Raw genomic sequence first — 16,860 nt, 5'->3', positions numbered from 1 at the left:
GTGAGTGCACTCGGAGCTCCTCTACAGATATCAACAAATGTCTCATGACAATTAGGTGAACAAGCCACTGAAGACCTTAATAATATTCTCTTAATTCAATAAAACAAAAATAACAGCAAGCCAAATGGATGCAGGAGATGATCATTTTAATCTGAACCCAAAATATCAACTTTCAAAATTCATTAGGGAGCTGGTATAATTAGAATCAGTCTGTATCCAGACATATAGTCTAACACTCTCTCCCTTCCTAGCTCCACCCAGGGGAGTGCCTGCCCCGCCCCCCCATCCCCCCGACTCCCCCCACCCCCCCACGGCCCAGCTCTGTGATGCCACAGCACCAGGCATGGATACCTGAACGCGCATGGATACCTGAACGCGCACGGATACTCGAACTCACTACATACGGCTCAACTTCTTTCCGTGCGAAGCATCCAGGGGGCAAAGACCTGGTTACCACCATTTTTACATTCCCCAGCGCGTGTACGATATAGAACACACAGGACACGCTCAGCGCATGTGTGCTGGGTTAAAGTGGAAGGGAGTAAACCCCACATACAATATGAGCTGTTTTTCTTTGAAGGGAATCACTTTTAATGCAAATCATTTCACTTTAAAGAAAACTTTCAATTTACTACCATAAATAGAAAACCCGTATTACCTGCCACAAATAGAAGATAACCACAAAATGCACGCTCTGAACACAACGCGATACGATTACATTCTAACTGGATGCTGATGCCCGCCCGAGGCTCCTGGACTGAGGCCTGATCTTCAGAAAATGCAAAGATGGTAGGAGGGGCTGTGAAGAGCTAGAATGGAATTAGAGCAGACTTCCATTCCTAAGAAAGACAACATGTGTAAGAAAATAACTTTTCTCCTAGATGATTCAGTGCTCCCTAGTTCTGTGTCTCCGTGCCATCCCAAATGATCTTGTGTAACATCAGCGGAACATGCGGCATCCGCCGAAAAGCCCTGGGCTCGATGGTCTTTAAGGCTGCACTATGACCTCAAGCAAGCTACCCACGCACTGCGTCTCCACACTGGCCAAGCAGCTACCTACCTGACAGCTTTGGTAAGGATGCTACGAGGTGATATACGCGAAGCGTTTGTTTGGTCAGATGCCCGGGCACTCAGGACGGTCCCAATCAACACCAGACCAATGTTAAAATCCTATTATTCTAACGTAAGATGGTACAGCCTCTACACTCGGCAGTTCCTTAAAGAGTTAAACATAGAATTACCACACAACTTAGCGATTCTACTTCTAGGTACGCACCCAAAAGCAGTTAAAAAAGGTATTCAAATACATACTTGTACACAAATGTGGGAAGTAGCACTATTCAGGGGCACCTGGGTTGCTCGGTGGGTTAAGCGTCCGACTCCTGATCTCAGGTCACAGTCTCACAGTTGGTGGCTCTGAGCCCCGCGTCAGGCTCTGCGCTGATGGTGCAGAGCCTGCTTGGGATTCTGCCTCCTTCTCTCTGCCCCTCCCCTGGTTGTGCTCTCTCGTTCTCGCTCTGTCTCTCAAAATAAATAAACTTTAAAAAAAGAAAGGAAAATAGCACCATTCACAGTAGCTCACGAGTGGAAATCCACATGTCCATCAACAGATGGAGAAATAAAATACGCTATATCCATACAATAGAATAACGTACAGTCGTAAAAAGGAATGAAGCACTGACATATGCTACCACAGAGAGGAAGTAAGAGAAGCTAGACACAGGAGGTCACATATTATAGGATTCAGTTTATATGAAATATCCAAAATAGGTAAATACATAGAGACGCAAAGCAAACTAGTGATTGGCAGAGGTTAGAGGAGGAGGAAACAGGAAATGAGTGTTTAACAGGGACCAGAGCGTCACGTGGGGGTGAAGATGATGTTGTCGAACTAGATAAAAATGGTGATTGCACAATTCTGTGAAATATAGTAAATGCCACTGAGCTGAACACGTTAAAATGGTTAACTTTCTGCTATGTGAATTTCACCTCAATAAAGAAAATCCCTGGGGCATGTGGGTGGCTCAGTTGGTTAAGCATCTGACTTTTGATGTCAGCTCAGGTCTTGATCTCATGATGGTTGAGTCCAAGCCCAGCACTGGGCTCTGCACTGGGCATGAAGCCTACTTCAAAAAATTAAAAAATAAAAAACTTCCTGACTCTGTGTGTGATAGACATAGTAGGTAACATTCCATTTTCAACTTGGTAAAAGTCACAAAGGACTTTCCATAAAACTAATGTTCAATGTCAAAATTAGGCTACCTTCACTACAGTCAATCTAACTATTCAAAAATCCAAATGAATTCTAGTCTCAGTGATGCGAAGCATTCCAGTTTTGCCAGAATCATAAAATTTATGCTAGCGTGGCCCCAAAATGTCAAGGATCTGAAATTCTCACTTTGCCACTGAGTGAGCACATAAATTCGAACAACCTAATTAACCTCCCTGCCTCAGTTTCCTCATCTATAAACTGAAGATTATAACACCTGCCCCAGGAGGCCATCATGAGGACTATGTTAATCCACTTAAAGCAGTAAAACAGTGCCTGACACAGAGTAAGCCCTTAATGAACGTTACCCCTTATTATTATTCATGAAGCGGAGATAAACAAACATGGCAAGGATCACATGAGAGCATCCACGTAAATGTACCTAGTGTGATCACCAGGCATGGCGACCGCTGGTATTTTCGGCATCTGGTGACAATCTCTCGTATGTTACAAATAGAAAACCGAGCCCAGGAAGATAATGATGATCATGATGAGGAGGAAGGGGACAATGAGACCGTATCTATACTGAGGCACTAAATCCCTGTACTTCCTTAAGAGTGAATTATTTATCCTACATCGTCAACTGAAATAAAGCACACAGGGATAATTTTTAAAAATTCAATCTAAATTACGTTTCTTCACTGGTAGGTGTAACTTTCATTCTAGGGGTGGTCATAACCTCTTGCTTCTGCAAACAAGCAACAGTGCAATGTAGGCAGGCGTAAGGCAACAGTTCCAAATCTTGGTCTATACCACACCTTTCCTTTGTCTTTTTCTTTTGAAATCTTTATTTAAATTCTAGTTAGTTAACATATAGTGTAATAATGGTTTCAGGAGTAAAATTTAATGATTCATCACTTACATACAACACCCAGTGCTCATCACAAGTGCCCTCCTTAACACTCCTAAATCACCCATTTAGCCCATCCCCTGCTCCCAGGTCCCTCTATCAACCCTCCGTTTGTTCTTCATAGTTAAGAGTCTCTTGGGGCGCCTGGGTGGCGCAGTCGGTTGAGCGTCCGACTTCAGCCAGGTCACGATCTCGCGGTCCGTGAGTTTGAGCCCCGCGTCGGGCTCTGGGCTGATGGCTCAGAGCCTGGAGCCTGTTTCCGATTCTGTGTCTCCCTCTCTCTCTGCCCCTCCCCCGTTCATGCTCTGTCTCTCTCTGTCCCAAAAATAAATAAACGTTGAAAAAAAAAATTAAAAAAAAAAAAAGAGTCTCTTATGGTTTGTTTCCCCTATTTCTTTTCCCCCCTTCCCGTATGTTCATCTGCTGTGTTTCTTAAATTCCACATATGAGAAAAGTCATAAAGTATTTGTCTTTCTCTTGACTGACTTATTTTACTTAGTTGCAAATGGCAAGATTTCATTCTTTTTGACAGCTGAGTAATATTCCATTACACACACACACACACACACACACACACACACACACACACACACACCACATCTTCTTTATCCATTCATGAGTTGATGAACATTTGAGCTCTTTCCATAGTTTGGCTATTGTCGATAATTCTGCTATAAACATCAGGGTGCAGGTACCCCTTAGAATCTGTATTTTTGTATCCTTTGGGTAAATACCTTATAGTGCAATTGCTAGATCGTAGGGTAGTTCTATTTGTAATTTTTTGAGGAACTTCCAAAACGTTTTCCAGAGTGGATGTTTGCATTCCCACCAGCAGCGCAAAAGGGTTCCCCTTTCTCCGTATCCTCGCCAACATCTGTTGTTTCCTGGGTTGTTAATGTTAGCCATTCTGACAGGTGTGAGGTCGTATCTCATCATGGTTTTGATTTGTATTTCCCTGATGATGAGTGATGTTGAGCAACTTTTCACGTGCCTGTTAGCCATCTGTATGTCTTCCTTGGAAAAATATCTAGTCATGTCTTCTGCCCATATCTTAACTGGAATATTTGGTTTTTGGGTGTTGAGAGTTTGACAGGTTCTTTACACATTTTGGACACTAACCCTTTATCAGTTATGTCATTTGTAAGTATCTTCTCCCATTCCGTAGGCTGCCTTTTGGTTTTGTTGATTGTTTCCTTTGCTGTGCAGAAGCTTTTTATCTTGATGAGGTCCCAATAGTTCATGTTTGCTTTGGTCTCCCTTGCCTCCGGCGACGTGTCTAATAAGAAGTTGCTCCGGCCGAGGTCAAAGAGGTTGCTGCCTGTGGTGTCCTCTAGGATTTTGATGGCTTCCTGTCTCACATTGAGGTCTCTCATCCTTTTTGAATTTATTTTTGTGTAACATACCTTTTCTAAAAGCTGAGCTTTACAGAAGTGCTCTGACTCCATCAAGCACGTGAAAACAATGTCTGTCAAGAGTAGCGGGTTCAACTGACCAGTGACACTTATGGAGAACTGCAGCATCACATTAAAAGTCTTTTCCCCATAAATCACTGGTTTTTATACAATTCCAGTACAAGCTTGGATGTAAACTGCTCCCCCGCGACGGATGCCCCCCTGGCAGCCTCCGCATTCCCACCATTCATGGCACAGCTCTGCCTCCACGGGGAAGGAATTCTTTTCCTCCAGCAGTAAATCCCTGCGGGAAAAATGTCTGTTTTCCATAAACGGCATCCTAACTATTTAGGGGCTTTTCCTCCATAAGCACTGTCAAATGACCAGTGTCAGGACCAAGATTTGAGCCTGTTATCACACTTACGCCAAATCCGATTCGGCTGCGATCTGGAAATCTTTGCTCGCCTCCCCCTGCTACTAAGTATTACACTCCACACAAGAGAATTCAGAAGAACGATACCAGCCATGACGTAAAGGAGCAGCTGTCTCCAATTTGCCCAGTGGGGTTAGTACCAGCGCGAGGACTACGGGCCCCCAACACCACACACACTGAAGTAGGCAACCTCAGAGAACCACTGTGCTGCACCAACTTCTCGGGTACCGGAGATTCCTCGCGACGTAACGGCAGGGCCACAAGCACGGCCCAGTACTGTCAGCACGGAGCTGGGCACTAAGAGTTCAGCCGGAAACAAAGCAAGCCATGGAGGAGACCTTTCAGTGTCGGGCCTCCCAGCTTTCCCTGGCTGGAGTCTACAGGTCTGCAAATTCTCGCCTTCGCTTGCTGTGCGGTGCCGTGGACTGCTGCAGACGAGGGGCCACGGCAGGGCTAAACCAAGTCCCTGCTGTCTACAGCTTATGTCCTAACTGGAACCGTAGCACGCCAACGACGCGCCTCAGGTGGTAAGTGACACGAAGGAAGTAAGACGGGGCAAGGGACGGGAGGAGTGTGCAGTTTTACTCAAGTTAAGTCTGAGCAAGTCAAATAAACATTTGAGCAGAAACTTAAGAGAAGTAAGAAGGCAAGCCCTACAAAGACCCGGCCAAGAGCCTTCCAGGCAGAAGGAAGAGGAAATACAAAGGCACAGAGGAAGGGGTAGGCCTAGGGGGAGCCTCGGGGACTCTGAGGGAAGTGAGGAGTCACAGGAGCCGTGTCACAGCTTGCCTCACACCATCCTGGGGGCGCCCGGGGGGCTCAGTCGGTTAAGCGTCCAACTCCAGCTTGGGTCGTGACCTCACAGTTCGCGAGTTCGAGCCCCGCATTGGGCTCTGGACCGTCTGGAGCAGGCTGGAGCCTGCTTCAGATTTCTGTGTCTCCCTCTCTCTCTCGACTTAAAAACTAATAATAATAAAAATAAAAAAAATAAAAGGATCATTCTGGTTGCTCTGCTAAGAACAGACTGTGGGGCAGCAGAAGCCAGGAGTTCACGTGGGAGATGGTGAGGCTTAAGCCCAGGGTGGTAGCCACTGAGGTGGTGAGAAGTATGCTGTTTCCGATATATTGTAAAGGAAGAAGCAACGGGACTCTCGAGCAGACTGAAAGGTTGTGAGAAAGAGGAGGTGCTGACCTGGGCAAGCGGAAGGATGGAGCTGCCATTTACTGGAGCAGGAGGACTGAGGAGGGAAATTTTTACACAAGACAAACTCCTTCAGGAGTAACTCTGCGTTCTCTACAAAGACTGGGTATCCAAAACACTCTGCCTCCCCCAACTGAGAATTCAGAACTCAGGTTCGTAGCTTCCCATGCAGTCAGATGACTTAAATTCTTTCAGGCACACCAACCACAGCTGACTCTGGTGTCGAAGTCAGCACACGGCATGTTGCTTAATGCCAATTTCTGGTGAGAACTGGAGTCCTTCCCGGAACCCTGTGCCTCACTCTCTGTTCCGTACTTTACGGCTCTCATGACTTCGCGCGTACATGTGGTAAATCGCCGAACTGCCCTCCGGGGGATTGCTCCAAGCTTGCCTTGACACATGAAGACTTAGGGCCAATGATATCACCAGGTTATCACTCTTTCTACCCTTTAGTTTTGAAACTACCAAGGAAGAATAGGGAAGAACTCAGCCAGAGAAACCAACGGAGAAGGAAGAGAGCTCTCCCTGGCAGCCCAGTGGACTTGAAAGGAACTTTTCCCCCTCCCAGGTATCAAACTTTGGCCAACTACCTGGGAATAAAATCTTCTCATCTCCAAGACCTCTGATTAAGGACATAGGACCCACAAGTAGGAAGTAGAGAAGATTTTCCTTCTCCAGAAGCCCAAAACACTGAGGAAAACCTGTGAGGACGTAAAATGCATAAAATATCTAGATTATTGGGCGATCACAAAAATCTTAGAAATTTCAAGGTAATAGACTAGTTAAATGAAAGGAAGTCTCCTTTTTTGGCTGACTTGTTTAAAGAAGTATTCTGAGGTCATACAGCCCATCGGCCAACAATTATTCTGACACTTTCCTCTTCCTCAACTTTCCCTGCAAATAATGATAACGATGACATCAATTATAAAGGGACACATAATCCTTATGTGCCATATTAGGAAACTGTCCCTGCTTGGCTGTCTTTTCTGTGGTTCATCTCAGATTGGAGTTCCCTTCCCATCAGACATTTCTTCGTAGCCCTCTGTGGGCCCATCTACAACTACCTGGGAAAGCTGGTTTTTCTCAGTCTGGAGAAGTGAAGTGAAATCTCAGTCCATGAAGTGGAATCCACGAAGTGAAATCCACAAGTGAAATTCAATGATCTCAGCAATGGTCTTTTTGCATCTTAATTCAATACTTTCAGTTTTTGCTATATATATTAGGCCCACTCTTTGTTCCTGAGTGTTTGATGTTTTATAGAAATTGACCTGGATCCTTGCCTTTGACTAACCCTGAAGGGCCAATTCCACTGGTGTGTTTGGTAGTTATTAAAAAGGAAAAAAAAAAAAAAAAGTATGCTCTTAACGATTCAATACCAATAAAGAGAGACTAATTTGGTGACTTCTTTGGAATACAGTCCATTTTCTCAGTTAAACACACTTCTTCACAGGAAATGGGAAGCTGCATAACTCCTGCTGTCACAGACAGTTGCTAAGTTTTGGTCTGGGGCTATGTTAGCAGGGCAGGGATATTCGCCTTATACATACACTCTGACCACACGCAGGTCTCAGCTCCAGAATTTCCAGGAAATTTCTAACACCTGATCCCACATGGGGAGTCCCTCCTGAGGCTGCGAAACCTGGACCGAGTCAGCTCCCCAGCATTGGGAGGCATCCGCACAGCCACTCTGAGAGAAGCGATTTCATTCACAACTACAGACTTAAGTTTCAAAGTTATTTTCCAAAATGAAATGGGCAAATGATGTTCATAAATTTACTGCCTACAAAAAAAACCAGACTGTCATAAAAAACTTTTTACCATAAAGATATGAACATATAGGTGCAGCTGGGTGGCTCAGTCTGTTGAGCATCAGACTTCGGCTCAGATCGTGATCTTGCAGTTCATGAGTTCCAGCCCCAAGTCGGGCTCTGTGCTGACAGCTCAGAGCTTGGGGCCTGCTTTGTTTTAGATTCTGTGTCTACCCCTCTCTGCCCCTCCCACACTCATGCTCTGTCTCTCTCTCTCTCAAAAATAAACATTAAGAAAATTTAGGGGTGCCTGGGTGGCTCAGTCAGTTAAGCGTCCAACTTTGGTTCAGGTCATGATCTCACAGCTTTTGAGTTCGAGCCCTGCATCAAGCTCTGTGCTGACAGCTCAGAGCCTGGAGCCTGCCCTCCCCTGCCCTGCTCACCCTCAGTCTCTCTCTCTCAAAAATAAATGTACATTTAAAAAAAAATTTTTTTTAATTTTAAAAATTGAACTTTTACTAACATGAAAGAAAAAACTTCTTTTACCCTTGGAAAAAACACGTTTTAAGGTAGAAAAATATAGACACCTAAATCACTCTTCATGGGATTTAGACAAGGGTGAAAGCAACAGAACAGAATATGTGAAAAGTTCTTATTTCTATTCTGAATTCACTGTACACAGTTTATCCTAATTGTGTCCAGTATATGCTTATTTTCAGAACTACTTAGAAAGTAATAATGTATTAAATAAGTAATTACTGGGTCTCTCTCTGCTTCCTTTTGTGAGCCCAAATAAAGTTAGCAACTCAATCTTATGATTTTCTACGTTACACAGGACAGACAACATTCTACATACCTAGTACACAACTAGTATCCAGGAGGGAGAGGTTATCAGAGAAAATTTTCACTTTGCAAAGAAAATACCTTATTGCACTGATTGCAACAATCTGCTAACCTCTGAGGAAGAAACAGCTCTTTCCTCTTTAGGAAGAATTTTAAAGAGGGTTAGTAGTTATATTAATACAACCCATCAAGCATCAACCCATAAATTTCAGAAGACTGTACTGGAAATGACAAGACCCTAAAATCCAAAACTAAAATGAAAAGACATTAATCTACTATTATTTTAAAAGGAGTATCCAAGCTGGGAGATCTTGCGGTCAAACTCCCTCATTTGGTGGATGGGCACAGCCAGGTCCGGGTTTTCCCAATACCACACACAGATTAAGCATTAATCAGAAAGGACTACACTGTCCCAACTCCTGAATCTGGGCACATTTCATCCCTTTACGGTAGTGGTCAACTCCCGACTCACTGGGCAGGGCCCGAGAATAAGCGCCCAAAGCAGGGCAATGCCGCTGGCCCCAAACCTGCTCTGGGGCCCTTACTTACTGGTCTATCTCTGACACCTGTTAATGCCAGCTGCACAAGGGAGCACGTGTGGCACACTCAAAAAAAGAGGGAGGCCTTAACACTTGGAAGTCTTTGATATAAGCATCCAAGCCTGGAGTTGTTTTGTTTTGTTTTTTAAACATTTATGTATTTTGAGTGAGTGTGTGTGTGTGTGCACAAGCAGGGAAGGGGCAGACACAGAGGGAGAATCCTAAGTAGGTTCCATGCTCAGCAAGGCGCCCGACGTGGGGCACAATCCCATAAACTGTGAGATCATGACTTGAGGCAAAATCAAGAGTCAGATGCCAAATTGAGCCACCTAGGGGCCCCCAAACCTGCTGTTTTTAAAGGACCCTCCGAGACTCTAACATTCAGCAAAGCTTGAGAACTACTGGCCTAAAATATGCCACTTATGCCACTTAGTCATTGTAATTAGCGACTTCCGTGGCTGCTTGTGTCTCAAGGAGCACTGAAGTAATGTGATTGGTTGACTTTACTGGTATCAACCGTTAACTTTATTTGAATTGTTTAAATTTTAACATAAATATCAGGGCACCTGGCTGGCTCAGTCGAAGGAGCAGGTGACTCTTGACCTCAGAGTCAGAAGTTTGAGCCCCAAGTCAGGTGTGGAGATTACTTAAATACATAAAACTTAAAAGACAATTTTAACATAAACATCACATTCAATGTTTCTTTGGTAAAAAAACAAATAAACCAAATTTATTTAAAATATACTCGAGCAATTCTAATGTTACCTAAACATATGCTTAAAATTCACATCTCAAAAATGAAAACGTAACAGAGAAGCTTAAGAGATATTTTAGTTGAAAGTCCATGAATGTAAAATACCTAGAATTCAGATGTGAGTGAGAAAACAGTATAGGCTACAAGCAGAGAACAGGCACAATACACCACATATAATCTTTAGAATAGCACAATGTGAATGTTCAGATAAAAAAAATATATCAGCATAGACTTTCTAATATAAAAGTAGCTATCCTAACTAAAATAAATCATCTCATTTTTTCATCACACATTCAAGTATAAAAGCTGGTCTTTGCTCATTTTTAGGGAAAAGGCTAAGAATCCTAAAATTTCGATTTAACTTGAAATGTGATCTCTTCTAATCCTCCTCCTCTAAGAATGTCACACTGAATGCTTCAAAATATGCTTAAATTCAAGTACAATATAAAAAGTAAATAGAACCAGTTACGTATTCCAGACATTTACATTTTAAGGAGCAAATAAAAATTACCGTACCTACAAATCTTTTCAAAAATATCCTCTTGGTACAAACATCCATCTACACGGAACTTTGGCATCAAAGATAGTAGCATCTGCTATCTACTTGGAAGCAGAAATAGGAGGTGTGAACGTATTTTGTCGGTAAACCTTAAATACCTTCATGTTCACTGATGAAGAACTGAGGAAATCAAGACAGAATGTGGCCAACAAAAGGCCATTATTGATACAAATCTGCAAGCTGCTGAAAGGACTCCACACGTTTCAGGTGTACGAGCAGGTGCAGCTAGGCTCCAAGTCTTTTAGCACAGAACACGCTATTCACAAATGCTGTAAACAGCACTGTGAAAGGGATCTCTCTGCATTCACTGTTTTACTGGCCAAAACGTTTACCTTCACTTTACGCACCTGTTTGCTCATATACGTACGTATATCTGTGTGCACATAAAATACATGTTTAATATACTGAATATGCATACGCAGATACATTTCGTTGCACTAAGATCCCACTGTCACACAGATGTTCTGTTCTATGTGTGTGCAAGCAAGCCCGTGCACACACAGGTGCAGGTGGGGGTGTCTTTCAGTGAGTGCAAACTATCAAAAAATTAAGGGTAAAACAGCCACTAGGACCCATTCTTCTCCATTATGTTAAGTCAAGCCTTCCTTTCTTATCCTATCACACCCCATTATGCTCCTTAAAAATAGGAACTCTCAGCTCTTTTTAGGCAAACCCAAAATTAAGCCCTGGTCACTGGATTCACATTTAGGATTCAGAGACTGAGTCCAAGCAAACATTTCATGTCAAAAAAAACTCCAGAATTGTTACATCTTTAACCAAGCCTCCCCACCCCATTAATCCCAACTTTTTAGAGACATTGTTCAAACCGGAACCAAACATAATTTAAAAAAAATTTTTTTAAGTTTATTTATTGATAGAAAGAGAAAGGAGGTGGGGGGTGAGGAATGCGTACCTAAGCAGGGTAGAGGCAGAGAGAGACGAAGAGAGAGTCTCAAGCAGGCTCCACGCAGTCAGCGCAGAGCCCGATAGGGGGCTCAAACTCACAAACCACGAGACCATGACCTGAGCTGAAATCAAGAGTCAGATGCTCAACAGACTGAGCCACCCAAGCGCCCCTCAAAACATAATTTTAACTGTATTTTTAAAAGTAAATCTTTTTTACCAGAAGATACCGACAATATAAAGTAACACAGGTGGGAATCCTAGAACTTGCTTGGCTGCCTCAATAACCCCAAAGAAAACATTTATTTTAGCCAAACAATTGTAATGTTTGTCTCCTTTTAGAAACATCTGCTGCCAAAATAAACATTTGCATTGGAAGAAGTGTTTTGGCTGTTAAGATGGTACCAAATAAAATGCTTATGTTCTGAAATAAATATTTTACTCAAAAAACACACAGCAAAATAGACATCCAAGGACTGCAGAAGATAAACTGAAGACACAAATGAGAATACCTATTGATTTCTAACACCTTTTTCAAAAGAAACTCAATTTTAATTAGGTTTTTATTTAGATTTAAAGTGGTAAGATCAGATGGATCACTAATCTCTATTTAATTTTGCCAGAATATCTTTCAAAACAATTCCATGTTCTTATTGTTGTAAAGGTTTTCGCAACACAGATGTGTTTTTAAAACTAAAAAAGTTGTCGTTTTCCATTATAAAAGCGCTCATAAACATAAATCTCTCACTTTGCCCTCTTTCCCTTTTCCTGGTTTTATAATGCCAACCGGCATTAGATTATACAAACTTCTGCAACAAGATAAGGAGAGTTAAAATATCAACCCACTAACCTTTGATAACTCAGGAAAAATCTCAGACTACATGCCGTAAGTGAAATGTGCTTGACGTAAATAAATATACCCGCACTTCTGTGGCCTATTTTTCCTGGGTGCTATTTCTTTTATACGAAAATCTTTTTTAAACCAAGTTGGCACAGACCTATGTATACATTTATGATCACAAAGGACAAGAGAAGTAAAACAAAACATTTGCTCACCCACATCCCTGATCCAGCAAAGGGTACCTTGGTATCTAAGTTTTTTACAACATCTGAAAAACTCAGCATCAGATTCTAGTAACCTTAAAGATTATACTTCCTCTGCGTTAGATGAAATCAACCGGTATACTTCTGTTAACCATCTCCAGGTTTGAATTCCAGGAGCCTAGAGGCAGAACATTCTCCACAGAGGCATAGAAAATTCATTTCCCCTCTCAGCTCAATAAAAACTCAAACAGACTAGTTTTTAGGGCACTGTGCAAAACTAATCTGTTTAGCTATGTATTTGCCTGATGATGTGGGAGAATCAGCACGTGAAAGACCACAAATCTATTTCCAGTTAATAAATACCAAAATGATGTAGTATTATCATATCATGCTCAAAGACCTCGTCGTGAGTATATTTCAAAAATAAAATTCTCACCATACAAATCAAGAATCAGCAGGTTAACACTAAAATCAAACACTCAGTGGCCAGTACCTCCTTAATCTCAGAAACAAAAAGCAAGCACTGATACCACCCATGTTCAGTTTCATACAAGCATGGCCGTTCTTTCTAACAGAATTCTCATTTAAAATTCCTATCACAGGAGTGGAATGCTAGCCAGGAATCACACTGTGACCCCTGAGCCAAAGACAACTTACCACTCAGCTGGTAAGTGGGCAACTCAATTTACAAACTTGAATTCCTGCATTTTAATCCTTTGCAGAAATATACGAGCAATATTAAATGAACTGGATTCAGCTCATTAGAGGTTCACAAACCAAACACAGAAAGCTTTGGAGGCTCTCCAAAGCAAAGTCATGCCTAGGTGGTGATGTCCACTCAATAAAAACTCAATGTCATCATTATCTTTCAACTTTTTCCCTGAAAAACATGAGCAGCCATGACTACAAAAACGCTGAGCCAATTACATTAATACTAGGAGAAAACAGCACCAGCAGCCAATCACTGTGCCAGGACCTTGTCCATGGACAAATTGTAATTATCCAAAATTCACAAACAATGCAACTCAATGAGAATTCCTCACCAAAGAACACAGGCTAAACCTAACAAAATAAATGTGATCTAATAACCTTTAGCCAATACCTTAACTCTTTTTTTCCACTTCAAAGCTATTAATTAGCCTACACCTGATCGCTTGAACTTGGTATTAAAAAGCTGTGTCTCCTTGAAAATGTTACACACATTCAAAAATGCATTCATAGCTATTTTTAGCCTTCCAGTTATCAAAACAAGATACTATATTTCAAGGCTATATTATCACTAAACGAAAGGGTGAAAAAACAGTACAGATTTCTTAGAACCTTTGATGATGATGAACTCAATATGGAAGTTTGACATTCTACAGTCAGGGCAGTCAGTTTCCTACCAGATACACTACTTTCCTTTCATTATCAGGAAGATCTGTCCTTAATCAGAATTAGATGTTTCTTCTGGTCTGCAGTAAAAATACCTAATCTAAAATCTTAATTAAAAATTTGCTGAAATACTCGGTGAGTTATCTTCATCAAGTTGTCCCTTCAAATAAACCCAAGAGTTCCTGTATTTCAAATCTAGGTAAAAGCCACGGGGATTTAAAAAACCCCAAAAAGCTGACAAAAGTAAAGTTACTCTATGTATTAGCATATGTCCTCTACTTGTAGCCTTACACATGTGGGGTTAGAAAATAATGAAAAAAAAAATCGTAGGTAATCGTTCTTTACACACCCTTTCCATTTGTTGGGATTTCCACTTTGGGACTGCAAACCGTGCCAATGTCAAAAGCCTGTGATAAGACTTGAACTCATTCAGAGAAAAAGATAAAGGAGCATCCAGGAGCTTGCCATGAACACCGCCTTTCGAAATGACTTTCCAATCTGACATGAGGAAAATACGGTAGAAAGAAGGGCCTGGGTGGCTCAGTCGGTTAAGGTCTGGTCATGATCCCATGGTTCGTGAGTTCAAGCCCCACATCGGGCTTTGTGCTGATGTGCAGAGCCTGCTTGGGATTCTCCCTCTCTCTCTCTCTGCCCCTCCCCAACTTGCGCTCTCTCTCTCTGAGAGAGAATAAATAAACTTAAATTTTTTTTTTAAAAAAGAGAATGCAGAAAAACAAGGAGTGGTTAGTATCCACTTCTTCCCGCCAGGTCGGTCACTTCTTCCCTCCTGCCTCTACTCTTGCCCGTGGCCAGAGTTTTCCTACAGAACTATCAGCCCCCACGTGAAGTCATCTACAAAGGAGAATTAGGATTTTTGGCAGCTAGCTGCCTGGGCCTTCTTGCCTTCAACTGAAGGCAAATTAGGTTAAAATTTGAAGAAGGAAGAGAAAATCACATCTTACTTTTCAATCATGTACAAATTATTTCCCCCTTACCATTAGCAACCTCAGCTGAAGATGTTTTACTCTAGGCAGCAAAATATTGCTGGAAGAAAGAAGTCATGTTGAAAAAAATTAACAGAGCAATTAAGTGTGCAAGTGACGGAGAGAATTCCGGGCAGCCAATTTAATAAAGGACAGGACGAACTAGTGACAGTAACAAAGGCTGTTTAAGGAACCAACAGCTAGGACTCAAAGGCTGAGTTACTTCTAAGCTGCCCTCTAACCACTGTAAAATAAAAATATCACTGAAGGAGGGGCAAAGATGAAAAGGAAAAACAATATTCAGTCTATAAAGGAAAAGGCTCACATGCAACTTAACGGACACAGCTCTGGAGCACGTAAAAGTGTATCGTTCTCCACATCCACTTTATAGAGAGCAGAAGCCTGAGCCAATTTTTTTCCCCCACAGATCATTTTTGGTTAAACACAGGGAAGGATCTGCAGAGAGGAAGTGTATGAAACCCTGGAAGAGGCTACTGGCAACACTGTGGAGTCACCTACCTGGAGGCGGTAAAATGCACACGGGTTCACCCAATGCACCCCCCCCCCCCGCCATCCCCGATTAAAGGCACGGTGTGGGAATTCAGTAAAACGCACATGGATCCTCCTAATGCACCCCCCCCACCCCAACACCCCCCCCCATTAAAGACACGGTGTGGGAATTTATAAATAAGGCTCTCTGGGGTTTCTAGTAATTAAACACCCTAACGAGTCTGAATTTAGTCTTTTCCTAATATCATGCTTCCTCAGGCCAACATTACAAGGATACACTCTCAGTATCCAAGAGACTATAGGTTTACTACTGCTGGAAAGTAGATGGGTATTTAAGGTAACTCCAACTATTTGATTCTAGAGAAAAATACTGAGTCGATAAAAGGAAGGAAGTCTTTTTTGTTTTAAGCAAAAACACAAAACCCATCAAAGGCTAAGAAAACAGATATATACCAAATCCTCTTATATGAAATTCATATGTTATTGAATAAATGCAAAATAACTTTTTGGGAGAACCCAAAACTTTTCTCAAAGATGATGCCATTTTCATGGTTATTTATTCTTTAAGTTAAAATGTCACCTTTAAAAATCTATTCACAGTTCAGAATCTGCCAGTCTGCCATCAGAAATGTTAGAAAGCCAAGTTCACGACAGGGGGTAGATCTATATAATTTGCTGCAAAATGATGACACTGCCTATCTTTCCAATACAGCCAATAACACAGTAACAGCCCTCTACCAAACAGATGTTCTGTCCACTTTGTTCTAAGCAGCTCACTTTTCCTTCTTGAAAAAAAAAAAGGAAACTGCACCCATGATTACTTGAAGAAACGATGATAATTAAAAGAGAGCAGAAAATCAGTGAAATGCCCCCTAACTCTCTCAGTACCAATCTTAGGTAGTCAGTAAAAGACAAAGACAAGAGGGTCACCCATTCGGAGAGGGGTGGGATAAAAACCAGCACAAACCTGCTGCTGTGGGTACTGCATTCCTCCCATGGCCCCTGGGGTCCGACCCTGGATGCTGATTGGATAGCGCTGTGGCCCTGGGGGACCGTAGGAGCCTCCGGGGTAAGGGCTGCTCTGCTGAGGCTGAGAATGAGGGTTACTGCCCATCCCGTATAACTGCGGCCTCTTCATCACCATAGGATCCATTGGGCTGCCCTATGAAGAAAGAAACAGACACAGATTTAAGTCATGATTTATTACAAAGGCAGAAACTGTGTTACACTCACATATATGTTAAAAACACAACTATCCTTACTTTTGAAAATATTAAAAACATACAATACACACAAGTATCATATCATTATGTTGTATGTAACACCTGAGATGAATATGCTGTAGGTCAATTATTGCATTAAAAAAAAGTAATAATAACCTGGCAAATAAAAACCCAGAAGAACATTTAAGAAAAATACCTAGATGGCTACAAGACATTTTTTTTTTTTTTTTTTACTT

At 42.0% G+C, this 16,860-nt stretch overlaps 1 protein-coding gene across 13 annotated transcripts in view; it reads right to left on the bottom strand.

Annotated features, from left to right (window-relative positions):
* The window catches only part of ARID1B (AT-rich interaction domain 1B), a 449,892-nt gene that overhangs the window by 380,965 nt on the left and 52,067 nt on the right, over window positions 1–16,860 (bottom strand). For all 13 annotated transcript variants that reach the window (XM_043592659.1, XM_043592667.1, XM_043592660.1 and 10 more), the window contains exon 2: window positions 16,369–16,563. In XM_043592659.1, the coding sequence (XP_043448594.1) occupies window positions 16,369–16,563 (195 nt within the window). The remainder of the gene's footprint in view (window positions 1–16,368; window positions 16,564–16,860) is intronic.

Source organism: Prionailurus bengalensis, chromosome B2 (assembly GCF_016509475.1).
Source record: "Prionailurus bengalensis isolate Pbe53 chromosome B2, Fcat_Pben_1.1_paternal_pri, whole genome shotgun sequence".
In the NCBI taxonomy this organism is placed as follows: Eukaryota; Metazoa; Chordata; class Mammalia; order Carnivora; family Felidae; genus Prionailurus; species Prionailurus bengalensis.
Note: the sequence above shows the minus strand (reverse complement) of the source record. Positions and strands in the feature narration are given on the sequence as shown.